Source organism: Abramis brama (assembly GCF_963993115.1).
Source record: "Abramis brama genome assembly, chromosome: 10".
Lineage (NCBI taxonomy): Eukaryota > Metazoa > Chordata > Actinopteri > Cypriniformes > Leuciscidae > Abramis > Abramis brama.
In genome coordinates, this window is record NC_139972.1 from 37,834,728 (window position 1) to 37,859,107 (window position 24,380).

Here is a 24,380-nt window from a genome sequence, read left to right on the forward strand (position 1 = left end):
ACAGGCCAGGTCTGCCCCAAAAACTTTTTCAATTGTCTATGAATTCTATATTATTTTGCAGACACCACTTAGACAGCCAGCCATTGAGTGAGGACAGTCTATTAACTATCTCATCACTCCTGCGAACAGGAAGGGGGCCAGAGCAAATTACAGTGCCTGACATCATACTTGCGAGTTCACACACCTCTTTAATGTTAATTTTAGAAGAAATTTACTGTATAATATATTATATAGTGCATATTCTCCTCGCTAGAGTTCGTTCATGGACACTGAATGTCTTTCCTGAAGTAAATGTTACGTGGCAATGTTTACAAGCTGCTTTATTGGCGTCATGCGATTGAAACACTGATTATGTGATTACATGCGTGATACAATTCAGTGAGTTGTACTCTTTTTTTTATACATATCTTCTGATGTTCGTTAATGTTTTTTCATGCTATAAGTAGTACAGTACTTTCTTTTCTCAATTAGGAGGTATAGATTTCCTTTTAATGTGAAATTATTCTATTAGTAAACTTCCTATTACACTTTCCAATTATCATCAGCAAATGCTTTTGGCTTGGGGGTCTTATTTACAAGCATAATTTCTCGCCACACAATTTGTTTATTTGGAATAACTTTAATATTCTACATAAGAGAAAATCCTTGTTTCTTGAAAACTGCTTCAGTAAAGGAGTGATGTTAGTGAACCAGCTGTGTGATAATGATGGTAATTAATTCAACTCTGATTTTGCTTAGAGATACCAATTTCCAGTATAAGAATTTAATATAGTTTTCAAGGCTATCTCTTTGCAAATTTGTATGCTCTTCAGAAACAATAATAGTGGCTCCATGATTCCCCCAAGCCGTGAATCCACTGTTTCTCTGTACAAAAATCCAATTGCAAAATCAGGTCTTTATTTTTGGAACTTGATCCCTCAATTCTTTCCGCCATTACTTATTGGAATAACATTTTTGATGATATTAAGTGGCCGCATGTATGGTCACTCCCTCTGACATTTTTCTTAACAAATAATAGCAGAAATGTAGAAGTTACATTGACACACCCTGCTCTTTTTGTGAGGTTTCATCTGAAACTGTAGGTCATTCAAAATGTGTTTTGTGATTTTTCCTTATCTTATAGACATAACAATTTTGGGTTTTATATAAATGACAAGAATCTAATCAAAGCAGGTTTTTGTATAAACCTTTTTATTGGGAAGTTTTATAAATGCAAATACACAAAAAGTAACTCCCGCTTTAACATCTTCAAACAAGAACTGAATTTGTATTTAAACACACAATCTAAATGTCTATTAATAAGTAAGCTATAAAAACATTTAGAATTTGTGCCATGTTTAATATTCTTTCTTAATATGCTTTCATCCTCATTTTGTGGCCTCTTTTCTTCTTCTTTATCTTTCTTTCTTTTTTTCTCTTCCATTTCTTAGAAAAATGTTCAATATGTTACTTAGGCTACTTTTAAATATGTTCTCTAGTTAACTATTATGCAATAACTTGTTTAACATTTGAAATACTGTTTGTGTGTTATTGTTTGTATCTTTTGTTTGTTAAAATTGCAATAAAATATAGCAATAAAAAAGGTACATTCTCTACAATGTTATTCCAATATGGTAGTTTGTTCTAGGTAGAACATAGCTCTCTGTACAGCATAGTGGCATAATATGACGTTTACCTTCAATGATCCAATTCATTGATTAACCATTTCAGTTGTAAGTCGTTCAGTCTTGGTGAGGGCCATCTCTCGCCACAAGCATGCATTTTGGTCGCCAGGACTCACATAGCCTAGGTTACACACAGACTCCAAGCGTCTCCAATTAACATACACTGCATGTTTTGGGATTGTGGGGGAAACCCATACAGACACAGGGAGAAACTCCAGACAGAAAGGCCTCCTGGAACCGGGCCCTTCTCGCTGTGAGGCGACAGCGCCACCCACTGAATCTGAAGGCTTCTATTGGGTCGTTTGAAAGATCCAATAGAAGCCTTTAAATTCATGAGCAGAAGTTGTGTTGAAAACGCCATGAATTTCAGTGTGTGCTGTTGATTAGTATTGCATTATTTGGAGTAAATTATTATCGTTGCTGAAGACAGCGTTGTCACGTGATACTTGTTACTTTTCCCAGTGCATGTCCAAATGGACCAATTACAGTTGTTTGTGTTTAATGGATAAATTAAGACATGCTATTTATAGCAATTGTTGGGACAGATTTCCATTTGTATGGCAGCTACTATGTTTGGAAATGTTAGCCTAGGTGTGCACCAACCCCTCGAATTAGACAATTTAACATGAGAATATGACTCAAAAAGGAGCATTTCTGGGTGGTTAAGCGCCCCCTTGAGGAATGCAACTTTGTTACTACATGGGTTTGCAATCTATTAGATGCCACGGACCCCCAAATATGATCATCCCTGTTTGAGGGACCCCCACCCTAAAATTTATAAGGCATCTGTCTTTTATAAACATCCAGTTTTTATACACATTAAAACTTAATATTATAAAATTACATTTAAAATAATGTTTTGATTGTTTAATATTAGTAACATTTGTATTTATTTATATTAAAATATTAATATTTTTATTTTATTATTTTAATCTAATTTAATCTATTTAATAGATAAACAACGAACTCACCTTTTTATTTTAATAACATTATTTATTTATGTATTTATTTAGATCTAATTAATTGTTTTACGCATTTATTTATTTATTTATTTATTATTATTGTTATATATTTTTTGTAATTTTTTTCTCTAGCCTTGTCACTCCCTTGCGGTCCCCTGGGTGTCAGCAGACCCCAATTTAAAAAAACCCAACTTATAGGGCACAGTTTTTAGCCAATAACATTTACTTAATCCGAAATACAGTTATTAATTAAGTACAAGTTTCGAAAATATTGAGGGCTACCTATATTTAATGGGCTATGCCATATATTAAAGAATGTTCAAATGTCAAGTATAAGATCTCGCGTGAGTTCACCTCAGTGTTGAGAATCTGTGAGAGTTGCGCGTCCGCCATCACTAGAGCCCGAAAGTAGCTGAACGCGTAGCGGTTGTCAACAAGTCCGAAGAGTGAGACTCGTAAAGAAGGTCAAGTGGGGGCTCAGCGCTGCCTCAGTATACGTGTTCCCCGTCTTTTGTCAGAGAAGACTTTCATGTGAAAGGAGACAACGGCGGGGAATAAACCAGACATGTCAAATCTCAGCAAAGGGGGCACTAAAAAAGACACCAAGATGAGGATACGAGCCTTTCCTGTGAGTATGAGCGTTCAGAGCCGGCGGGACATTCACTCGAGCTCCGGGGATTCAAGCAGACAGGCCTATGTGGACAAAACCCTTCACACTGCCTCGATGTTTTCCCAAATCCCACAAATAATCAAATAGCCATCATGAGATGAGTGTCAGATTGATCTAGGTTTAGAATCTCTTGCGTTGTTTTTTTGTTTTTGGTCATAATGACACAACCCAACGAGCCTGTTAGCTGGCTAACCTGTTTAACAGCAGTAAGTTAGATAATCATAAATAAATGCGCGATGACCCAAATACAATGCTTTTACTGCAGAGGTTCCCTCAGTGAGCATATACAATCACCGGTCAATTTGAGTTACACACTGATCAAAAAGATTTGCTCTAGTAATGTTGTTTTTGGCAGGTTGATTTGTCTATGATAACTTTTTCCATGATGTATCGTTTACTTGTGTGTGTCACACATGACCAGCGCAAATGCATCTGTGATGTGACACGCTTTTAGTGAGCGTTGAGTTATTGCCAGCGAAGAAACAAGTTCACTAGCACTAAATGCTGCAAGAGTGTTTGTGATGTTCACAGTTGGCCTGGTCTAAAGAGTCAATACTGTAAACCCAAAATAAACCGATCCTGACGAGCATTCTTGTTCTGAATCACATCTATTGATTTGTTCACAACTGTTTGAGCTGAATATTCAGGTTTTAAGAGACACAAACATTGAGACGACTCCCCTCTATCACCTGTTGGCCAATACTTCTGCACTGCCTCAGAAGACTATGGATATGGTCAAGCTAATGTATGAGTGTCATAAAACATCAATCAAGTTTTGTCCAATCAAACAAATACATCGATATTGTATATTTTCTTAGAACTAACTTCTCTGAGCCATCGCCTAAAGTTCACACTGGTGTCCCAGTATGTTACTCATAGTGTATCATATTAACTATGGACATTTTCATCATGACAACCAGAAAATGCAATGGCACAATAATTTTGTCTTTTCGTGAAATGTTCTGCTTGACAAGGGTGTTTGTGTTATCTTTCTTTAAGAAAAATGTGCTTTTTCTGTTGTTGTTTTATGTAATGCAACCACATTCACACATTTGTTTACATTGTGTATTAATTTAATGTCTAATTTAGGTTAGATTCATAATCTGTAACCAATTCAAGGTTATGCTGAGTCATAGCAAGAGGAAGGTACTGTTTCTGTAAGCCTTATGAATTGATGCTTTATATTTTTGAATCGGGCAACCTTCATTATCACATTATTTTCAAAAGTTTTGAGCAACCTGTATCACTTTTTTTCTCTTGGTGGTGTTGGTGTTTACCCTCTTATTTTATCTCCACCTCATTACAGATGACCATGGATGAGAAATATGTCAACAACATCTGGGATCTCCTGAAAAATGCCATTCAGGAGATCCAGAGGAAAAACAACAGTGGGCTGAGCTTCGAGGAGCTCTACAGGAACGCCTACACCATGGTCCTTCACAAACACGGAGAGAAGCTCTATACAGGCTTGAGGGAGGTGGTCACAGAACATCTCATCAATAAAGTAAGAGCCATGTGTCTCTATCTTTCCTCTTTTCCACCATGAGGGTGCTGGTGTCTGATCTGGTACCATTCTGTGCATTTCCACCGTTCGTAGATCCACTGGCCGAGTCCTGGATCTGGCACAAGAACTGATACATGTACATTTATGCATTTGGCAGATGCTTTCGTCCAAAGTTCATGCATTTACTGAGAATGTTATCATATGGCCTTGGTGTTGCTAATGCAATTCTGTGCTGTTTAAGCTACAGGAAGATCCAGCACCAGTTCAGTGGAAAAGAGATATCAGGGGGTACAAAGTAATGTGTGGAGGACATAGTTGGATTTTTGCATGTGTTTTAGACCAATGAAAAAAGTAACAGCAGAAGGGCGGAATAAAAATGTGAATTTGCACTCTGACTGTAGGTGGCGCTTATTGAAAAGCAGAAGTCCAGTGGTGCGCAACTTTCTGTTTCTGACACTCTTCTGAAGAAATTAGGTCAAACATTATTTACGTGTTGTCCAGCAGCCGTTCAGATTTCACAGAGACAAGAGAGCTGGTTCCGTATTTTTTCTCTGCTATTCACTGTCCTTTCGCAAAAAATAATTAGAAATTAGGATAAAAATAATCTGTCACATTGACGGTGAATGTGTGTGTTGTAGGGGTGTAACGATACCCTCATGTCACGATTCGATACATATCACAATACTGAACTCACGATACGATATTATTGCGATACTCCAAGACATATGATAAAAGGTTAACAAAAAATGTACTGTTTATTAAACTGGTAAATTTGATATTACATTGTGTGTATAAATTAATATTCTTAGACTTGGTGCTGGAAACCCAATGCACAGGACAATAGAGACACCAGAATAAAAATATTCATGATTCTGAAGCTGAAAATACAGAGTTATTTTAGACGAATATGTTTCTCTGTCACTGACTAGATATATTTAAAATAATGTAGGCCACTTTTTTACACAGCTATTCCGCTATTGCATTATTATACATTATATTCAACATTATATATAATATTTTAATGTAGTACTGACACTAAAACTCTGAAAACTTTAATTTTTTCTCACATAGTAATTTTTATTTTGGGTGAACTTTGCGATATATTGTGACACGATATATTGTGACACCCCGAGTGTGTTGGTCTGCACAGCACAGATACGTTAACAGACATTTACTCAAATGAAAATGTTTTGGCTCTAAACATTTGTCTTGGTGTGAACAGGCATTATTGGATTAATGAAATAAGAGCGACTCTCTTAAGTGGGTTTGAGGTGTGATTTTTAATGCATGACTGTGTTTAAGTTGAAAAAGAAAGAAAAGTGCTTAATTAATTAATTACACCAAGTTGGGTTTCTGCTTGCTGGGTTGATATGAATTAGCAGGTTGTTTATCCTTCCCTTATATCATTTTTTGTTTGTCCTTTAAAAGGTACGCGATGATGTGTTAAAATCCCTGAATAACAACTTTCTGCAAACACTGAATCAAGCCTGGAATGACCACCAGACGGCCATGGTGATGATCAGAGACATCTTGATGTACATGGTGGGTCCTCATGGCAACCTTTCATTGTGTGTTGTTGGATTTTTGTCTTGGTACTTGTTAGCTTGTTACAGGGCTTGCAAGGCATCACTGTATTGATAATTCCTCAAAAATTCTGGTTAGGTGCATTATTTTCTAGTAGGGGTGGGCGGTACACCGGTGTCATAGTCATCACCGGTGTGACATTGCGCCACGACATGGATTTTCTAATACCGTCAATACCGTAATAAATCAATTATGTTCCTTGAACGGCTGCATTTACATTAGGGCTGTAGTCAACCAAAGAAATGCTTAGTCGACCAAAGTCCTGTCCTGCACAACGATTAGTCGACTAAAAAAACGAAAAAACGTTTTTGTTTTATTGACACCTGGGATCCCCCGCGAAACGGTTCTCATTCGCGCTTGAATAAGGCCGGCGACACACTGGCTGCTGGCGTGAGAGTCTCAGCTGCGTTGGGTGTCTGTTTTTATTTCGGCTCCCATGTTAAAAGGTTGGAGTTTGCACACTGCCTGCGTGAGACACGCGTCTCAGGCGCGGCTCGAGCCACGCGGAAAACGCGTGCATGCTAGAAATAGAACCGACGCCTGAGTGTTCCTGCAGCAAGAGTGTTCTCTGGCTAGAGCGCAGAACAGCGGAGTTTGTATGAACCGAAGTGCATGCCTGAGCTTGTATTGCTGCTGTTGCTTTGACATTGTGGAAAATAGAATAAACAAAATGTATTAGACTTTTTACCCGTTATTATCAATCTAAATTAATCTCGTTTTTAATTTAGGCAAACTTAATTTCGTTTTTTCTTTATTTAAATTTCGTTTTTCTTTATTTAAATTTTGTTTTTTCTTTATTTAAATTTCGTTTTTCTTTATTTAAATTCCGTTTTTCTTTATTTAAATTTCATTTTTTCTGTATTTAAATTTCGTTTTTTTCTTTATTTAAATTTCGTTTTTCTTTATTTAAATTTCGTTTTTTCTTTATTTAAATTTAGTTTTTCTTTAGGCCTATTTAAATTTCGTTTTTCTTTATTTAAATTTCGTTTTTCTTTATTTAAATTTCATTTTTTCTGTATTTAAATTTCGTTTTTTTCTTTATTTAAATTTCGTTTTTCTTTATTTAAATTTCGTTTTTCTTTATTTAAATCTACCCTTTACTGTGTCAGAAAAATATTAGACTACCTTAAAAGTATTGCTTAATTAACAGACTGTGTGCGTTTTATATCACTAGTGCAGTGTCCGTTCTCGGAGAATATAGCCGCCCTGCTCGCGTGAGGTGCGCCGCTTCCCGCTCGCGCTGTTCTGTAGTTTACTATTAATTCTGAACGTGTCGCGTCTCGCGTGTCTGTCTATATTGCACCAAATGCCACACTGCACTCCCTTGTGAAGTCGATTGGATGAACGGTTCTCGAAATAATCAAAATGCAAACGGACAGACAGACACATAGAGATTACTACCTATATTCCTTACTGAGCACGAAGCAGCAGTGCAGCAGCCACAGGTGCGGTTCCCGAGTGTTCTACGTGGTGCGCCAATCTGTGGCGCTGTTACAAAATAGCCTAAATTAAAGCATTTAAAGTTGTGGATAAAACATAGGCTAATTATATTTAGAATACAGTAATATATAACTGCTTATAAAGGAATAAATATCAAGGAGTAAATCAATGAAAATTTCTTTATTGGTGAAAAAAAAAAGTTATACCGTGATATTATACCGTCACCGTTCAAAAGATGAAAAATACCGTGATATTAATTTTAGGTCATATCGCCCACCCCTATTTTCTAGTTGTAATTCTCATTTCGTTCGATACCTCTTGAGATGCCCCTTGTCACGGCACTTTGTGTGCGACTGTAAACAAGAAACATGAACCAAACTGGACCGGGAACAAAAAAGACATTCTTTGAAAAGAACACAGAAAAAAATACACCGAAGCCACTATAATCCATCAGTTACTTGAACAAGACTTAAAATGTGCCTCTGTACTCCTCCATTAAGGAACCTGTTTTGGTCTCTTAGGGTGTGTTCACACTTTGCATGTTTGGTTCGATTAAAACAAACTCTGGTGCGTGTGGTTCATGTAAACAAACCAAAAACAGGAAGATGAGACCTTAAAAAGGGCACAATGCTCACGCATGTCGTTTTTTCTCGTCATAGTCGTGATGTTGCCATCAGTTCGGTACAGGCAGATCTTTTGTGTCTGTGTGACGGAGGGATTCCTGACGCTGTTTTGACTCTTTTACACATTTTATAAGCTCTTCACGAGTTCTCAGCTGGTCAAAATACCATCACATGCCGTCTACGCACATACAGCGAGAGCATTTAGTCACACAGCACACAGCATTGTTTTGGATGGTCAGTAAGTTCTTGGGGTGGAACAGTACTCAGAAGTCACGGTTCGGTTCATACCTCGGGTCAGACATCACGGTTCGGTACGAGTTCGGTACAATGCAGGGAAAAGCAAAACAAAAATGCTTGTGCATGTCTCAGGCTGTACCACCAAAGGAAAATAAATTACTTAAGCCTTGTATTTTTTAAATAAGTTTTATTAATAAAGTAAAGGCATAGAACCAGTTTATTTGTAGTGCACTGACAATAGTTTTATATAATTAGTTTATTAATTACATTAATAAAAAGACAAAAAGACCTTGAGATGTGTTTGGTAATTGTACCTGAATGAATTGAAAATTAATTTGCTTAATTTTCCTAAAAACTTTAATTAACAGTAACTTAAACACTTTGCAGTTTGAATGATGTCCAGTATAAACAAAATGACGGAGTATGTTTTTATGTTTCCACTGTTCGATTGCGCCCGCGCCCCACACACACACACACAAATATAAGTAAACACTTTGCGACTTTTCGATCGCGCCCGCGCCCCCCCCCCCCCCCTTCTCTCCCTCTCTCTCTCTCTCACTCTCACTTTCACACACACACACACACACACACACACACACACACACACACACACACACACACACAACATATTCCAGCATTGCAATCTTTACATCGCAGCCTGCTTCAGAGCTAAGGCGGGGCTACAGATTAAGTGTCCCTAAAGAACCCGCGTATCTAACAGTAGTTCTGCATTACATTAATTCATTTGCACGCGAGTTTTATTTATTTTTATACCGTGTATTTCCGTGTACATTTATGCACCGAACCGTGACGCCCATACCGTTTCAGTTCAGTACGAATGCATGTACCGTTCCACCCCTAGTTCCGTCTCAAAATAGGCAATACGTCATAAAAGCCGACCAATCAGGTTGTGAATGTATTTAAATTGAACACTAAGCAGACCAGGACTAAATTATTATTATTATTATTTATTTTTTTGTTACAGACCAAGACCTTCACAAACTACATTTGTGAACACGCTCTTAATTTTTTTTGGAGTTGAAATGGTTACTAAGGACGTTGCAGTAATGCATAACAGAACACTTAATAAATTAGGCAAAAATAATTGATGACAACCTTAAGGTAACTAAAAGCAATTGTTCACCTAAAAATTTAAATTCTCTCATCATTTACTTGCTCTCATGCCATCCCCAATGTTTATGACTTTCTTTCTCCAGATAAGCACAAACACATTTTTTTTTTGGAAATTATTATGTCTGTATGAGGCCATATATAATGTCAAGTCACATTTATTTATATAGCGCTTTTTACAATACAGATTGTTTCAAAGCAGCTTTACAGAGATAACAGGAAAATAATGCAAAAATGTTTGTTTCCAGAAGAAAATAGCGTCACAGTCCAGCTTAAGTAAGTTCAGTGATGTTTCATTTTCGTTGTAAAAAAGTTATTAATTTAGTTCATTTATATATATATAGTGCTCTGGCACAAACCGTGATGTCATCGTCCATCTCAGTTCTCAGCTCATCTTGTATTATGGTGTCAATGCAGGCAGATCAATAATATTGTTGAATATTAAATAATGCAAGTGAATGGGTGCCACTCAGCTGACATTTGAAAAACCGCACACTCCGATCGTGACTAGGGAATCAGGATGTCGTGATTATCCAATTTCACGATTTACTGCGATTAAAATGGGCTTGATTATTAAACCGTAAGGATTTGGAAGCAATGGTTAAAAACAGAAAGAGAAAAAAAACAAAAAAAAACATGAAAAGTAGTCTTTCAGACTGGGGATCAATTACTCGTGCCACATATGTGCTCACCTCTGCCTGGATGCTGTAAAAAATAAGTAAACGTTTTCGTGTACCTGCAGGTCGCACATGCGCATTTAATTTTTTTTTGCGGTAATTAGTTTATCCACAAGGTGCCAGCCGTGCCCTGGGGGCGAAGGTACAAGGTAGTCGAATTAAAACTGCATGAACAGAACAGACCTTAACGCATGCAAGCTACAGCGACAATGCAGGCTTACATTGACAAGAGATTGTGTGAAGAGGTTAGAAAGTACCCTCATTTGTACAACTCTAGCATGCAAGAATACGAAGATATTTACATGGGTTGCAACTCGTGGCGAGAGATTGCTCAAAACTGCCCATGCGTCGAACATCTGTGAACAAGTATGAGTCAAAAGAAGTATACTTTGCCAGGCTGTGCGTTCCACTTTGTGTATACGCATAAAAAAACGAAGAATACTTTCTGCCTAAAGCTTACAAACATTGTAAATATTATGTGCCTTGTTTTTCATGTCAAAGCTGTATTGAGCGAGTGGTGTGCCAAAACTACATCTCCAGCTGCGTGCTGAGCAGTGTAGACCGCTTCAGCGATTATAAACGCGAGTGAAAGCCTGTGGTGATCTGAAGCCATTTGCATGTGTTTTTGATCCGTTTATATCTGTGTGGATTCATTTACTCATTCAACCTTCATGCTATAGTGACATTTTTTGGAATGTCATGAGGGTGAGTAAATGATTATAGAATTGTAATTTTTGGGTGAACTGTACCTTAAACAACTGCAGCAATGCAACTCCCTCCTAAGATAATGACCATAATGACTAGAAATCAACTTCTGTTCTGTTTGATAAAATCATTCAGTTGGCGAGTTGGGATCTTGTGACTGTGGCAGGGATATTCATCCCTAGCTCCTGAAGAACGCATCTTTTCTTCAGCATATGCAAAGCCACGTTTCATGCACGATTATACATGAAAATTTTGTAACCGCAATTTTTTCTGGAGTTCACATAAACCTTCTGCAGAACACGAGGGGTTGAGGCCAAACAAGATTGGACACCATTGACTTTCATTGTGTGGACAAAAACTAATGAGACATTTTTCAAAATATCCTTTGTGTTTCTCAAGAAATAAGGTCATGCATGTTTGGATTAACATGAGGGTAAGTAAATGATGACAGAACTGTCATTACTGGGTGAACTATCCCTATAAAAAAAGATGCAAAAGTATTGCGTGCGACTTGTGCCTTATGTTCCAAGTGAAGACATGATACGGTTTGGTGAAAAACAAACCGAAATGTTATTTACCAATCTAAATATATAATAATAATGATAATCTTAGCCATTTCTCTCCTGTGTGTATTCATAAGAGTTTATGAGAGCAGTGGTTAACGCCCTCATGCCTGTTGCCTTGGCTTTTGGCTTGCTTAGTTGGGGACATTTAATATTCAACAATATTACTGATCTGCCTTACTTAAGGTGGGCGATGATGCAATTTTCTTCTAAAAACAAACTTTGTTGTATTGTTTTCTTGTTATCACTGTGAAGCTGCTTTGATGCAATCTGTACAAGCGCTATGTAAATAAAGGTGACTTGACTTGACGTCTAGGAAAAGCACACAAGCGCACCATTTTGAGAAATCATGATTAATAAAAGCAGAACAAAAGTTCCTGATCAACTTTACAGTAGCTCTTCTTTTGCTGCCTCGCAAGCCCTTGAATTTCTTCCAGGAACTGCAGATGTATTTTAGTTTCTCCTACTGGGTGGTTGTGCATGTTTCCAACTAATTTGACTGTTGCTTGGAGAAGAGCTTTATCTCCTTTATCAGATTTATCCCTCTCTCTCTGTCTCCCCTTCTGTCTTTGTATAGGACCGGGTGTATGTTCAGCAGAATAATGTAGAGAACGTCTATAATCTAGGTCTCATCATCTTCAGAGACCAGGTGGTTCGATATGGTTGCATTCGGGACCATCTAAGGCAGACCTTACTAGACATGATTGCCCGTGAGAGAAAAGGAGAGGTGGTGGACAGGTGGGTGTCTTCTTGTTTTGGTCTACTCTACACATGATGTGTGCTTGCATGGCAGATATAGACCATGCAGAAATCTGTGTGTAATTCATCATAGCAATATGCCAATTTTTGTTGGTACACAATATTTTTTTTTTTCAATTGATCAAACCCTACATTTGCAAAGTTCTTCGCCAAGTAGATTTTATACATCCTGATGTGAGCCCCATATGTGCTCTCTTTGCTGTTCCCTTTTTGTGCACACACAACATCAAAGCATGAGCCCCTGGCTCTGAGTTTAAACCCTGGAATGGACTGGGGTGTAAAAAGTACTGAGAAATTTAACATAAAATAGGTAATATGCAGAATTATATATTGAAATATTAAGTCAAACTTGCCATAAAAAGAAATTCCACAATTTATTATACTTAATTCTATTTTCTATTGTTCTTTATTATATATTTTTAATGGACTCTTTAAACTTTAATTAAATCAAGATGTAGAGGGGTTTTGTTTCATTAAAGGGATAGTTCACCAAAAAATTACATTTCTGTCATCATTTACTCACTCTCAGGTCGTTCCAAATCTGTATGACTTACTTTCTTCTGTGAAACACAAATAAGATATTTTGAGAAATGTCTTGGTGTTTTTTGTCCATACAGTGGAAGTTAATGGTAAAAAACTGTTGGATTACCAACATTCTTCAAAATATCTTATTTTGTGTTCCGCAGAAGTAAGAAAGTCATAGAGGTTCGCTACGACAATAAGGGTAAGTAAATATGACAGAATTTTCATTTTTGGGTGAACTATAACTTCAAAATGTCTTTATGCATAAAGCATACCGATATGAAAAATATGACACTGTGACAAGTTTACAAAGCATTAGCATCGGTAAATATGAGGAGGAGCCCAATAATAGGGATACATTCATCCTCTTAATGTAAAGCAACTGAATGTCCATAAAAAATAAAAAAAATACATTGTTTTAATTTTTGTTTTGTTTTAATTTTTGTTGCTTAGCAGAGACATAAAAGATACTCAAAAATGAACAGATATTAATATCACCTGAATAGGGCTGCACCATATAGAAATAATCAAAATATCGCAAATGTACAAATTATATGTATATCGCAATGGCTTACAATAACTGAATGATTTTAATACTTCAAAAGATTACGAAAACTCTACGTTGTAGATTTCAGTTCATTTCTGCAGCTTATATGGCCAAATACACACATTTATGTCAAAATTCCTGTCTTGGTGAGCACTCACAGAACATGCATGTTGGTTATATCAATGACCAGTTGGTTTTTAAATATAATTCAAATTTATTTTACACTCTTAAAGCATTATCGTGTCGAATATCGAATATTGCATTATTTAAGAGTTATTGCATATTTTATTCGCTTTCGTTCTACAATAGTGCAGCCCTACTCCTGAACTTCATCAGTTTGTTAGATGTTGGTTAACTTAAGTCTTTAATCTAGAATTTCAGTAATACAATTTTAAGTTAAGCTTTATCAATATTTCTTTATATACTTGGACATTGTTCTATGCCACAGAATGCTTTCTTTCTCTGTCCGTTTCTGATGTGGCGTGAGCAAAGGGTTAGCAGTTGCCATGTAGAAGCAAAATACATTTTCATATAAAGCTGATTTTTGGATATGTAATATGTCACTGCATGAAGGGGAACAAACTAAGATTCCATATTGTGAATTTAAAATGGTGGCACAAATTTTATATTGTGATGATTTTTTTGGGCCATATTGTCCAACCCTAGTGGGGCTAGTGAAAATGTACTTAGTGTTGAGCCCTGCATGGTATACAGTAATATCGTTTATGCTTCTTACACAAAAGTAAGACTGCGTTCAACACAGACGATTGCTGTGACGATTGAACAGACTATTTTCTTGTTATAGTGAGTAAAAACATCCTGCATATCAGTAAATAGCGAGAAATTGTTGTTTAGATTTTTCTATATCTTTCTACACAGGCACTCTTACAGACACCCTACTGCACATGTCCTTCATTTTAGTTTAACTAATCTTTTAAGTGTAAATTAAAAGTTTTGGGATTGGTAATATTTTTAATGTTTTTCAAAGAAGTCTTTTCTTCCTACAAAGGCTGCATTTATTTGATTAAAAATACCAGAAAAAAAGTAAAACAAAACAGTAATATTGTGAAATATTATTTCAATCTAAAACAGCTGTTTTCTATTTATTAGTAATTTATTTCTGTGATGCAAAGCTGAATTTTCAGCATCATTACTCCAGTCTTCAGTGTCACATGATCCTTCCGAAATCATTTTAATATGATGATTTGATGCTCAAGAAAAGTTTATTATTATTATCAATGTTGAAAACAGTTATGTATAATTTTTCCAGGATTCTTTGATGAATAGAAAGTTCAAAAGAACAGCATTTATCTGGAATAGAAAGCTTTTGTAACATTATACACTACTGTTCAAAAGTTTGGGGTCAGTAAGAATTCAATACTTTAATTCACAATAATTTAATGCAAAAATCAATACTTTTATTCAGTAAGGATGCATTCTGATTGATTAAAAGTTACAGTAAAGCCATGTATAATGTTACAAAAGATTCTATTTCAAATAAATGAAATAGAACTTTCTATTTATCAAAGAATCCTGATTTTTTTTTTTTACACAGCTGGTCTCAAGATTGATAATAATGAATGTTTTTTGAGCATCAAATTGGCATATTGTGAAGGATCATGTGACACTGAAGACAGTAATGGAGTAATTATGCTGAAAAGTCAGCTTTGATCTTAGATCTTGATAGATTGTCATAATATTTAACAATATTACTGTTTTTTGTTTGTTGTTGTTGTATTTTAAATCAAATAAATACAGCCTTGGTGAGCATAAGAGACTTCTTTTAAAAACATAAGACATTTTACAGATCCTAAATTTTTAGATGGCATCACCGATCATTAGCCATCAGAAGATGGTACACTGTGGTCATAAAGAGATGGACATGATCAGCTACAGTACTCATGTCAGCTGTGGAGTTTAAACCATGCTCAATTAGTGCTTAGGGGTCCCAAAGTGTGTCAATAAAATATCCTCCACACCATTACACCACCACTAGCCTGAACCGCTGATACAAGGCAGGACAGAAACATGCTTTCATGTTGTTTACACCAAATTCTGATGGGATTTTAGAAACATATTGATGCATTCTCCTGTGTTGGTGTAGGTTTATAAATTTATTCTCTAACGAGGAATCGTGACAGCCCTAAATTAAACCCATGAAAATGCAGATTCTGTTGTAAATAACAGTGAAAAATCACTACTGATTTTGAATTGTATAAAAAAGCTCTAAACAAATTTAACATTTATTTCAAGTTTTTTATTTTTAAATTTAATTAATTAAAATAGAAAAATATGTTCTGGAATGTTTTACATGTGCACTTTGTGCACAGTAGTTTTTGAGTTAAATGAACTCTTTATATCATTTGGATATCAGATGTCCTTTTGGAATCTCCAAATTAACTTTTTGGAAAGACCTACATTTACCGTGGGAAAAAAAGCTTGCAGAAAAATACATTTTTGTCAGAATCATCCTAAAATCAGAACTTGGTAAAACATTTACTATTATCTTTATTTCAAAAATGTTTCAAGCCTCTCAAATCCTAGTCTTAATTTTTTTCTTTTCTTGAAAGTATATCGTACAAAAAAAGAAAAGAAAAAAAAAAGAAAACCATATCGGTATTGACCAATATAATGTTCAGTTTTAATGTTATCGTTAACGGCCTGATAAGAAAATTTGGCCGATATATTAAAGCCGAGAAATAATGTATTATTTCCTTGAGCTGAGATGCTTCAGATGTGCACTGTTCAACATGATGGTTTTAAATTGCTTCAAATATGATTGGAATCACTTCAAAAAGGAAAATACAGTTCAGTGCAACACGTGCAGCGCAAATCTGTCATATCAGCTACATAAAATGATCATGAGAACATTATAATTGTGTGTTTAGGTCATGGCTTTTAATGATGAGACTTTTGTTTTTGTAATCAGGCTCTCAAAAATTATATAAAAACTTGGATTTAGATTTATCAGCCAATATATCGGTTATCGGCTTTCAAATATCGGTAAAATTTTCATATCGGTACATCCCTAGTCAAAAGTAGTAAAGATTCCCCTGTTTGTACTTCAAGTACTTTGCACCCCAGGAATGGGTGTCAATCTTCAGTACGTAATCCCCTTTGTTTATAATGAACATGAGTGTTTTGTAGTAAACGTGATAATCACACAAGCAACGTTTTTGTGTGATGTTTTTTAATAGTTTGATTGCACTTCACAATCACCATCACCCTTTGAAGAAGCTTGTGTTTGTCTTTTGTTCTCACAATGTTAATTTTTTTTTAACAAACTTCTCCCTCTCTCTGTCTCTCCCTCTATCTCTTTCTCTTATAACAAGCAATTGGCTTAAAATCAGCACATACAGTGCATCTGCACACTGCGATACAAGACTTTCCGGACAGTTGACGGAATTGTCACTTTTTTGTAATTGTCAAGTTTTGCCAATTTAAACATTCAAGCAATTTTAAACCATTCGGTACTCGCACATGAATCCTCATTGCTAACAGCATGTTTAATGTTAGACAGCACAGAGTAAGCCAATCAGATTTTAGCCATTGCAGAAGATAACTGGAGCTCCACTGCTTTCCACAACCATCAGACAGACAGAATGTATTAAATGTAACAGGAAAAGTTATCTAACCGTAGGTTTTTCTTATATAGATTGTAAATAAATGTTTGTCTTCATTCAGGGGTGCCATTCGTAACGCTTGTCAAATGTTAATGATTTTGGGATTGGAAGGACGTTCTGTTTATGAGGAGGATTTTGAGGCCCCATTCTTAGAAATGTCTGCTGAATTCTTTCAGGTTTGTAAAGCTAGATTACACTTTATTGCAGTAGTATTTCTCTATTAGTTGGAATAAATTACATATAAAGAAAAAAATGTTTTTAATGTTTTTGAAAGAAGTCATCAAGCCTGCATTTATTTGATCGAAAATACTGTAATATTGTGAAATATTATTACAATTTAAAATAATGTTTTTCAATTTTAATATACTTTAAAATATGATTTATTTCTGTGAATCAAAGCTGAATTTTCATCAGCATCATTACTCCAGTCTTCAGTGTCACATGATCCTTCAGAAATCACTCTATGTTGAGTTATTATCAATGTTGGAAACAGTTGTGCTGCTTAATATTTTTTTAAAACCTGGGATACTTTTTTCTGGAATTTTTGATGAATTAATTTTTTTTTAAACTACCATTCAAAAGTTTGGAGTCAGTAATTTTTTTCTTTCTTTTTTTTAAAAGAAATGAATACTCATTATTCAGCAAGGACGTGTTAAATTGGTAAAAAAAAGTGTTAGTATAATTTTATATTGTTAGAAGATTTATATTTTAAATGACGCTTTTTATTCATCAATGAATCCTGAGAAAAGTATCACATGTTCCCAAAAAATATTAAGCAGCACAACTGTAAATAATGACTGTATTTTTTTATTTGTGCATAAAGATGTATTGAAGTATGAAGTATGTTTTGTTTTTCTCCTTTTGGTTTAAACCTATTAATTTGTTATTTTTTTCTATATATGAATCTTTTTCAGATGGAAAGTCAAAAGTTTTTAGCTGAGAACAGTGCAAGTGTGTACATAAAGAAAGTGGAGGCACGGATAAACGAGGAGATTGAGCGAGTGATACACTGTCTGGATAAAACGACGGAGGAGCCGATCGTAAAGGTGGTGGAGAGAGAGCTCATCTCCAAACACATGAAGACCATTGTAGAGATGGAGAACTCTGGCCTGGTACACATGCTCAAGAATGGAAAGACAGAAGGTGCGCTGTCTCATCGTTGTCATTTATCATTACAGTTGTTTTGCGTCGGCAGTATAGCTTAGTGGTTAATGAGAAGGTTGTGCATTCAAACTTCAGAATGATTATTTCTTGAGACTTGAAAAATGGATCAGGAGATTTTTCCTGAGGTCCGCTTATGTCTTTTTTTCACCATGCGGTGTCCACAAATCAAGAAATGTTGATCATGACATGACCCCTTGCTTGGGATCAAAGAATTTGATGAATTAAAGATTACATTTTGTTCCTAAGTTCAAAATGAAACATTTAATGAGTATGAATTACATATTAAATGAACATTAAATAGAAAATTAATAGGAAATTGACTTCAGTGGTTTGGGATCTTTTCTATGAGAGTATTAAGAGAATATTCATGTGTGTGTGTGTGTGTGTGTGTGTGCACAGATCTGGCCTGCATGTACAAGTTGTTCAGTAGGGTGCCAAATGGCCTGAAGACCATGTGCGAGTGTATGAGCTCATATCTGAGGGAGCAGGGCAAAGCTCTGGTGTCTGAGGAAGGAGAAGGCAAGAACCCTGTTGACTACATCCAGGTACCAAGATAAGAAATAGAGCCATACCTAACTAGAAGAACACACAAGATTTATGTCAAAACCTCCCTCTTTCTTTCTGCTTCCTTTCTGTAGGGCCTTCTCGATCTGAAGTCACGGTTTGATCGCTTCTTGCAAGAGTCTTTCAACAACGACCGTTTATTCAAGCAGACCATTGCAGGGGACTTTGAGTATTTCTTGAACCTGAACTCTCGTTCACCTGAGTATCTCTCGCTCTTCATTGACGATAAGCTGAAAAAAGGAGTGAAAGGAGTGAGTCATTTTCTCTAGTCACTTGATTAGTGGACACCTTCCAGCTTTTTGCTGAAAACAGTGATGTGAAACTGTGTAAATGTGATGAATGCTGTTTTCCTTACACCATTTAAGGCAGGGGTTTCCAGTCCTGGTCCAGGTGTGTTTAATTAGGATTGATGATAAACTCTGGGAGCAGGATTGGACAACCTTGATTTAAGGGGTTATAAAACAACAATTTAACATACCTTTGTTTCTGCTGGTTAAAGTGGCTTATGTGGCCATCTAAATTTATAAGTGTTTTTGACGAGCGTGTGACATGCAAACGTGCGTGGACAGACGGATATTTAAAGTAATGGAAAGATGATGAGAAATTGACTTGGTGGTGACTATAGGCGTGTTTCCATTAAAGATTTGTGCAAAACTTTTGCGATTTTTTTTTTTTCTTTTTTTTTTCTAAATGTCGACAAAAAATTATTGCGAAATGACGGCGTTTCCATTAACTGATGTTATGCGATTAAAACTTAATTTTTTCCTCTCGCGATAAGTAAAATCATTCCAAAAACCATGGCAACGGACGTTAGTAGGTTTATGTACTATATCCCAGCCATTGCACTAGCCATTTTTATTAACCGAAGGAGATGTATGTGTGTTTTCCAAGCATTAATGGTAAGGAACGACCCTTATTATACTTGTGAGTGGCACATTTGAGGTGTTTCTGGGTGTTTCTCCCTCATTTCTGCTACGAGGTCTTGATTTTGGCATTTATTTGAGGTTTAGATATTAATAAAGAGCTCTGTCTCGTATTCTGTCCAAACACACCGCGTCATCTACGTCAGGTGACCTGTAAATGCGCTAAAACTGTTTCCATTGCAGTTTTGCAAAATATTTATTTTTCGAATTGCCTGAAAAACCACCTCATGAGAACGTAAAAACTTTTTTGCGATAAATGGGAGTTTTTGCGAAATTGACGCGTTTCCATTGGGCGTATTTTCAATTCGCAATTTCAATTTGCGCAATTTGAAGGGTAATGGAAACGCAGCTTATGATGGGTTGTTCAGAGTAAACCACAACTATTGAACAATCAGATTTGAAGAGGAGAACTAAAATGTAGGCATTTTAAAACCTTTGACCGTTAGAGTAATCAGTTTTTTGTGTGGATATTAATAGTAGTTAATTTAAGGTGTATGTCTGTTGTTTGTCCCTTCTTCAGCTGACAGAGCAGGAGGTGGAGTCTATCTTGGATAAAGCCATGGTGCTGTTCAGGTTTATGCAGGAGAAGGATGTGTTTGAGCGCTACTACAAGCAGCACCTGGCCAGAAGACTCCTCACCAACAAGAGTGTGTCTGATGACTCCGAAAAAAACATGATCTCAAAGCTAAAGGCAAGATCTGCTGCTGAACAGAGTAGAAGGTCAGTGTGCATACAATACTGTATACGTCTTATTTGATTTGTCTCTCGTTCCACAGACGGAGTGTGGCTGTCAGTTCACATCTAAACTGGAAGGCATGTTCAGGGACATGAGCATCTCAAACACAACCATGGATGAGTTTCGGCAGCACCTTACATCAACAGGGGTGAGATACAAATGGTACTCAACCAGAATAAGTCGCGGTTACAAGTTATGACATAGACAAATGTGTCAAAGCGCATTTTCACGATTATATTCTCCTTGCCATAAAATAAAAATTATTGGAAAGGTGGATTACCCTGCATGGCAGCATTAAGAGTGGTAGCCTAGATTTCTAAAATATGGATTAGTATGATTTGTTCATATTGTGACGTCATTATTTCATATTTGCAACAAATAATTTCTTTTGAAATTTACTTTTAATAATTCAAAACACTATGCTTTTCAATAGGTTGTGCACATACATACGTTATTCGTTATTTATTCTCTTTTTAACACTTATCTATTCCCACGCTTGACAGCCCTGTTCATGTTCAAGAGAGATTTAGACTGAACCCCCTTCTCTCTCTCTCTCTCTCTCTCTCTCTCTCTCTCTCTCTCTCTCTCTCTCTCTCTCTCTCTCTCATGCACAGATGCGCTGGGTCTCTCGAGCAAATTAAAATAATTAAATGGCAGGTGCTTAAATGAAGCGGTTCAGGGATGCAACTGCATATTATACTGGCTGTATATGCCGTTGTGGCATCCGAACAAATTGCACAACCCATCTATATCAATTGATCTATCTATTATCTAGAACCCGAATGCCTTGTTGCGTTCACTATAAAAAATTAGATTTTTTTCTCAGTTTGTTTCTTCCACAAATCATAACACACTGCTCAAACATTATAAAACCCTTGTGTTACACTTTTTAAATTCATTGCAATATTTAGAAGTTACTTAAAATGTGTTTGGACACATTGAGACATTTATCCTGAAACAGACACGTTCTCAGTAAAGGCCCTGACAGACCCGCAGGAGAGTTCTTTTTTGTTTTTGCGTTTGTTATCGCAGAATAAACCCTGACAGGGTGATCAGGACCCCGAAGCGGAGGGGTCTTGCATCACTCTGAAGGGGTTTATTCTGCGATAACAACTGGCTGGATGTACATTATTCCACTTATTACACAGCTACTTGCCACATAAGTAAATAATTAGACCCGAAATATTGACTCTGGTTAAATATTTTATTAGGTCTTTAAACGCAAGGCTTCCACGGAGAAAGCAGTTGATAGCAAGTGGCGAATTCAAACTAGATGGACATTTAAGGGACAGTCATACCACAGCATTTTTCCACATAAATGATTATGGGGATAAGAGATATTGATTTGAGATTCTCTATTCCAATTTAGATACCACAGCAAATACATACTAGCCTAACTAATATACATTTTAAGTAGGGATGTCCCGATCCGATCACGTGTTTTCAGACTCGATCGGAATCGGACGTTACCTCCCGATCAGGACTCGGATATATATATGTATATATATTCTCATTATTTTTTAACACATCTATAGTTATGCGGTGCCACAGAGTTATGCCGGTTTCACACTGCAAGCGTTAGCAGAGCGTAAGCAGCGCAGGAGCAGCGCGTATGGTGAGCAGGAGCAGGACGCGCGTTTTACTTTCACACTAGCAGCGTTTGTCACGCGCGGCTGAACCGCGGCGTGTTTACAGACAGAGTAGCCTATAATGGATAAGTTGGCATTGCTTTATTTCGTTTTCAAATACATTTAAGAGAAAAGACTTGTCAAGAAGCTTATTTTATTAATAATTTCATTTATATAACTTTTGGTTCATCTTTGTTTTTATTGTTCTGGCAACAAATTGTTTTTGGACATTTGTTTTCTTTTTAAATTGCTGTTGGTCATTTGATCGACTGTTTAAAACTCAATAGATATCATCAGTGCGCTTTTTGGGTAAAACTGCTGTGTATTTTGGCCATGATCAATGCATTGTCACTTTAATTCAGCGTAAGCGGCGCAGCAAAAATAGACTCGGCGCCGAAACGATCGCGGCACTGCTGCTCCTGCTCTGCTCTGCTACGCGCTGCCGCGCCGCCTCTGCGTGCGGTGTGAATGCTCTAATCTGTTAACATGGGCGCCGCTGATGCTTGTGGTGTGAAACCGGCGTAAGAGTTAGGAGTGCAGTTCCTAAAAGCACATTACTGGCTTTGCAAACACTGTGGCACTTTTATTTTTTATTTGTTTACATGCCTGCCGGGTATTTTAAGTTGAGGTGCTATTTGTTTATATATTAGACTTTTTTTAGATTTACTGTTGCACTAAAGTCCAAAAGTGAAGAATTTATGTTATTTATTACTTGATTGTTCAAGCTACCTCACAGAAGTGCTCTGTTTGTTAACAGAGTTGTTGAATGTTAAAATAAGGTGAATTAAATAAAAAATAAGGAACATCCTGGATCTGTTTTTTCGCTCTTCTTTATTCTTTTTTTATGTATTTATGTATAGAAGTATCGGATCGGGACTCGGTATCGGTAGATACTCAAAATCAAATGACTCGGACTCGAGGGCAATAAAACCTGATCGGGACATCCCTAATTTTAAGTATTATTAAAGACAAGAAAACAGTCAGTGATAAAATAAGACCAAATAATCAAATTACAAGCAATAGAACAAATAGAACAAAGATACCAATGAAATAAACAGTGCCATTCAGGTTTTTTAGGCAGGTCTAACAGTAGTTTTCAAGAAGAGAAGTTGAATAAAGTTATCAAATGTAACACATTAAACTGCATAGTCTTTTTGCATGCCATTACCAGTAGAATGTGTAGTGATTTGAATGGACCGTTTGAAATGTCTTCGTTTCTTCTCAGGTGTCTTTAGGTGGTGTTGACCTCACAGTGAGGGTTCTGACGACAGGGTACTGGCCAACACAGTCCGCAACTCCCAAATGTAACATCCCCCCTTCACCAAGACATGCTTTCGAGGTCTTTAGAAGGTGTTTATTATTGTATTTCGCAATAGTTTAGTTTACCTTTTTGTAGTTTACCTTTTTAGGAAGCTCATTTGTGAAGAACTCTCATTTTCAAAGTCAATCGTGGGGTTTTGTGTGTGTTCACAGCGACTCTTGACTCTTTCATTGCAGGTTTTATTTGGCCAAGCACAGTGGTAGGCAGCTCACATTGCAGCATCACATGGGTTCAGCAGACCTCAATGCCACCTTTCATGGGCCAATAAAAAAGGTTCATACACCACTAACAAACAATCACAGACAGTCAAAGAACTTACAGATCTTAACTTTCTAACTCCCAGCCCCATTTGCATCTCCCTGCAGGAGGATGGCTCAGATATGGTCGGTGGGGCTCAGGTTACAGGCTCTAATACTAGGAAACACATTCTGCAGGTTTCCACATTCCAGATGACAATCCTCATGCTTTTCAACAACCGAGAGAAATCCACGTTTGAGGTACTGCACTCATGACACGTTTTGTAAAGTTTGTGAAGGTAATTTCTCAACAAATGTATGTAAAAAAATAAAATAAAAAAAAGGATGAAAGGTTGTAAAAGTAGAACTTGCTTTTACAGAGGAAGGCTTCATTTGTACAGTAAAAAAAAAAAAAAAACTTTTTCTTTAGTGGTTTTTAGTTTGCTTCGGGGAGGTTGGTTGAAATCAGAAGTTGGGAACTCAAGAATAAAGAATGCTACCAATGCAAGATTCACCACACAGAATAGTTGAGCACAAAAAGTGCTTGCTCATCTATAAGCCTAAATAATGCAACACAGACCTTAAAATGATAGAATC

The 24,380-nt window shown here is 36.4% G+C and overlaps 1 protein-coding gene across 1 annotated transcript in view; it reads left to right on the forward strand.

Moving 5' to 3' along the window:
* The first annotated feature begins 2,983 nt into the window (after positions 1 to 2,983).
* cul3b (cullin 3b) overlaps positions 2,984 to 24,380 on the forward strand; it is a 32,137-nt gene continuing 10,740 nt past the window's right edge. Inside the window, exons 1-13 of the mRNA XM_084125783.1 lie at positions 2,984 to 3,254; positions 4,603 to 4,800; positions 6,229 to 6,342; positions 12,338 to 12,498; positions 17,273 to 17,387; positions 18,126 to 18,354; positions 18,775 to 18,920; positions 19,014 to 19,190; positions 20,383 to 20,553; positions 20,639 to 20,746; positions 23,452 to 23,576; positions 23,724 to 23,820; positions 23,913 to 24,044. Coding sequence (XP_083981909.1) covers positions 3,192 to 3,254; positions 4,603 to 4,800; positions 6,229 to 6,342; positions 12,338 to 12,498; positions 17,273 to 17,387; positions 18,126 to 18,354; positions 18,775 to 18,920; positions 19,014 to 19,190; positions 20,383 to 20,553; positions 20,639 to 20,746; positions 23,452 to 23,576; positions 23,724 to 23,820; positions 23,913 to 24,044 — 1,836 coding nt within the window. The 5' untranslated portion in view covers positions 2,984 to 3,191. The remainder of the gene's footprint in view (positions 3,255 to 4,602; positions 4,801 to 6,228; positions 6,343 to 12,337; positions 12,499 to 17,272; positions 17,388 to 18,125; positions 18,355 to 18,774; positions 18,921 to 19,013; positions 19,191 to 20,382; positions 20,554 to 20,638; positions 20,747 to 23,451; positions 23,577 to 23,723; positions 23,821 to 23,912; positions 24,045 to 24,380) is intronic.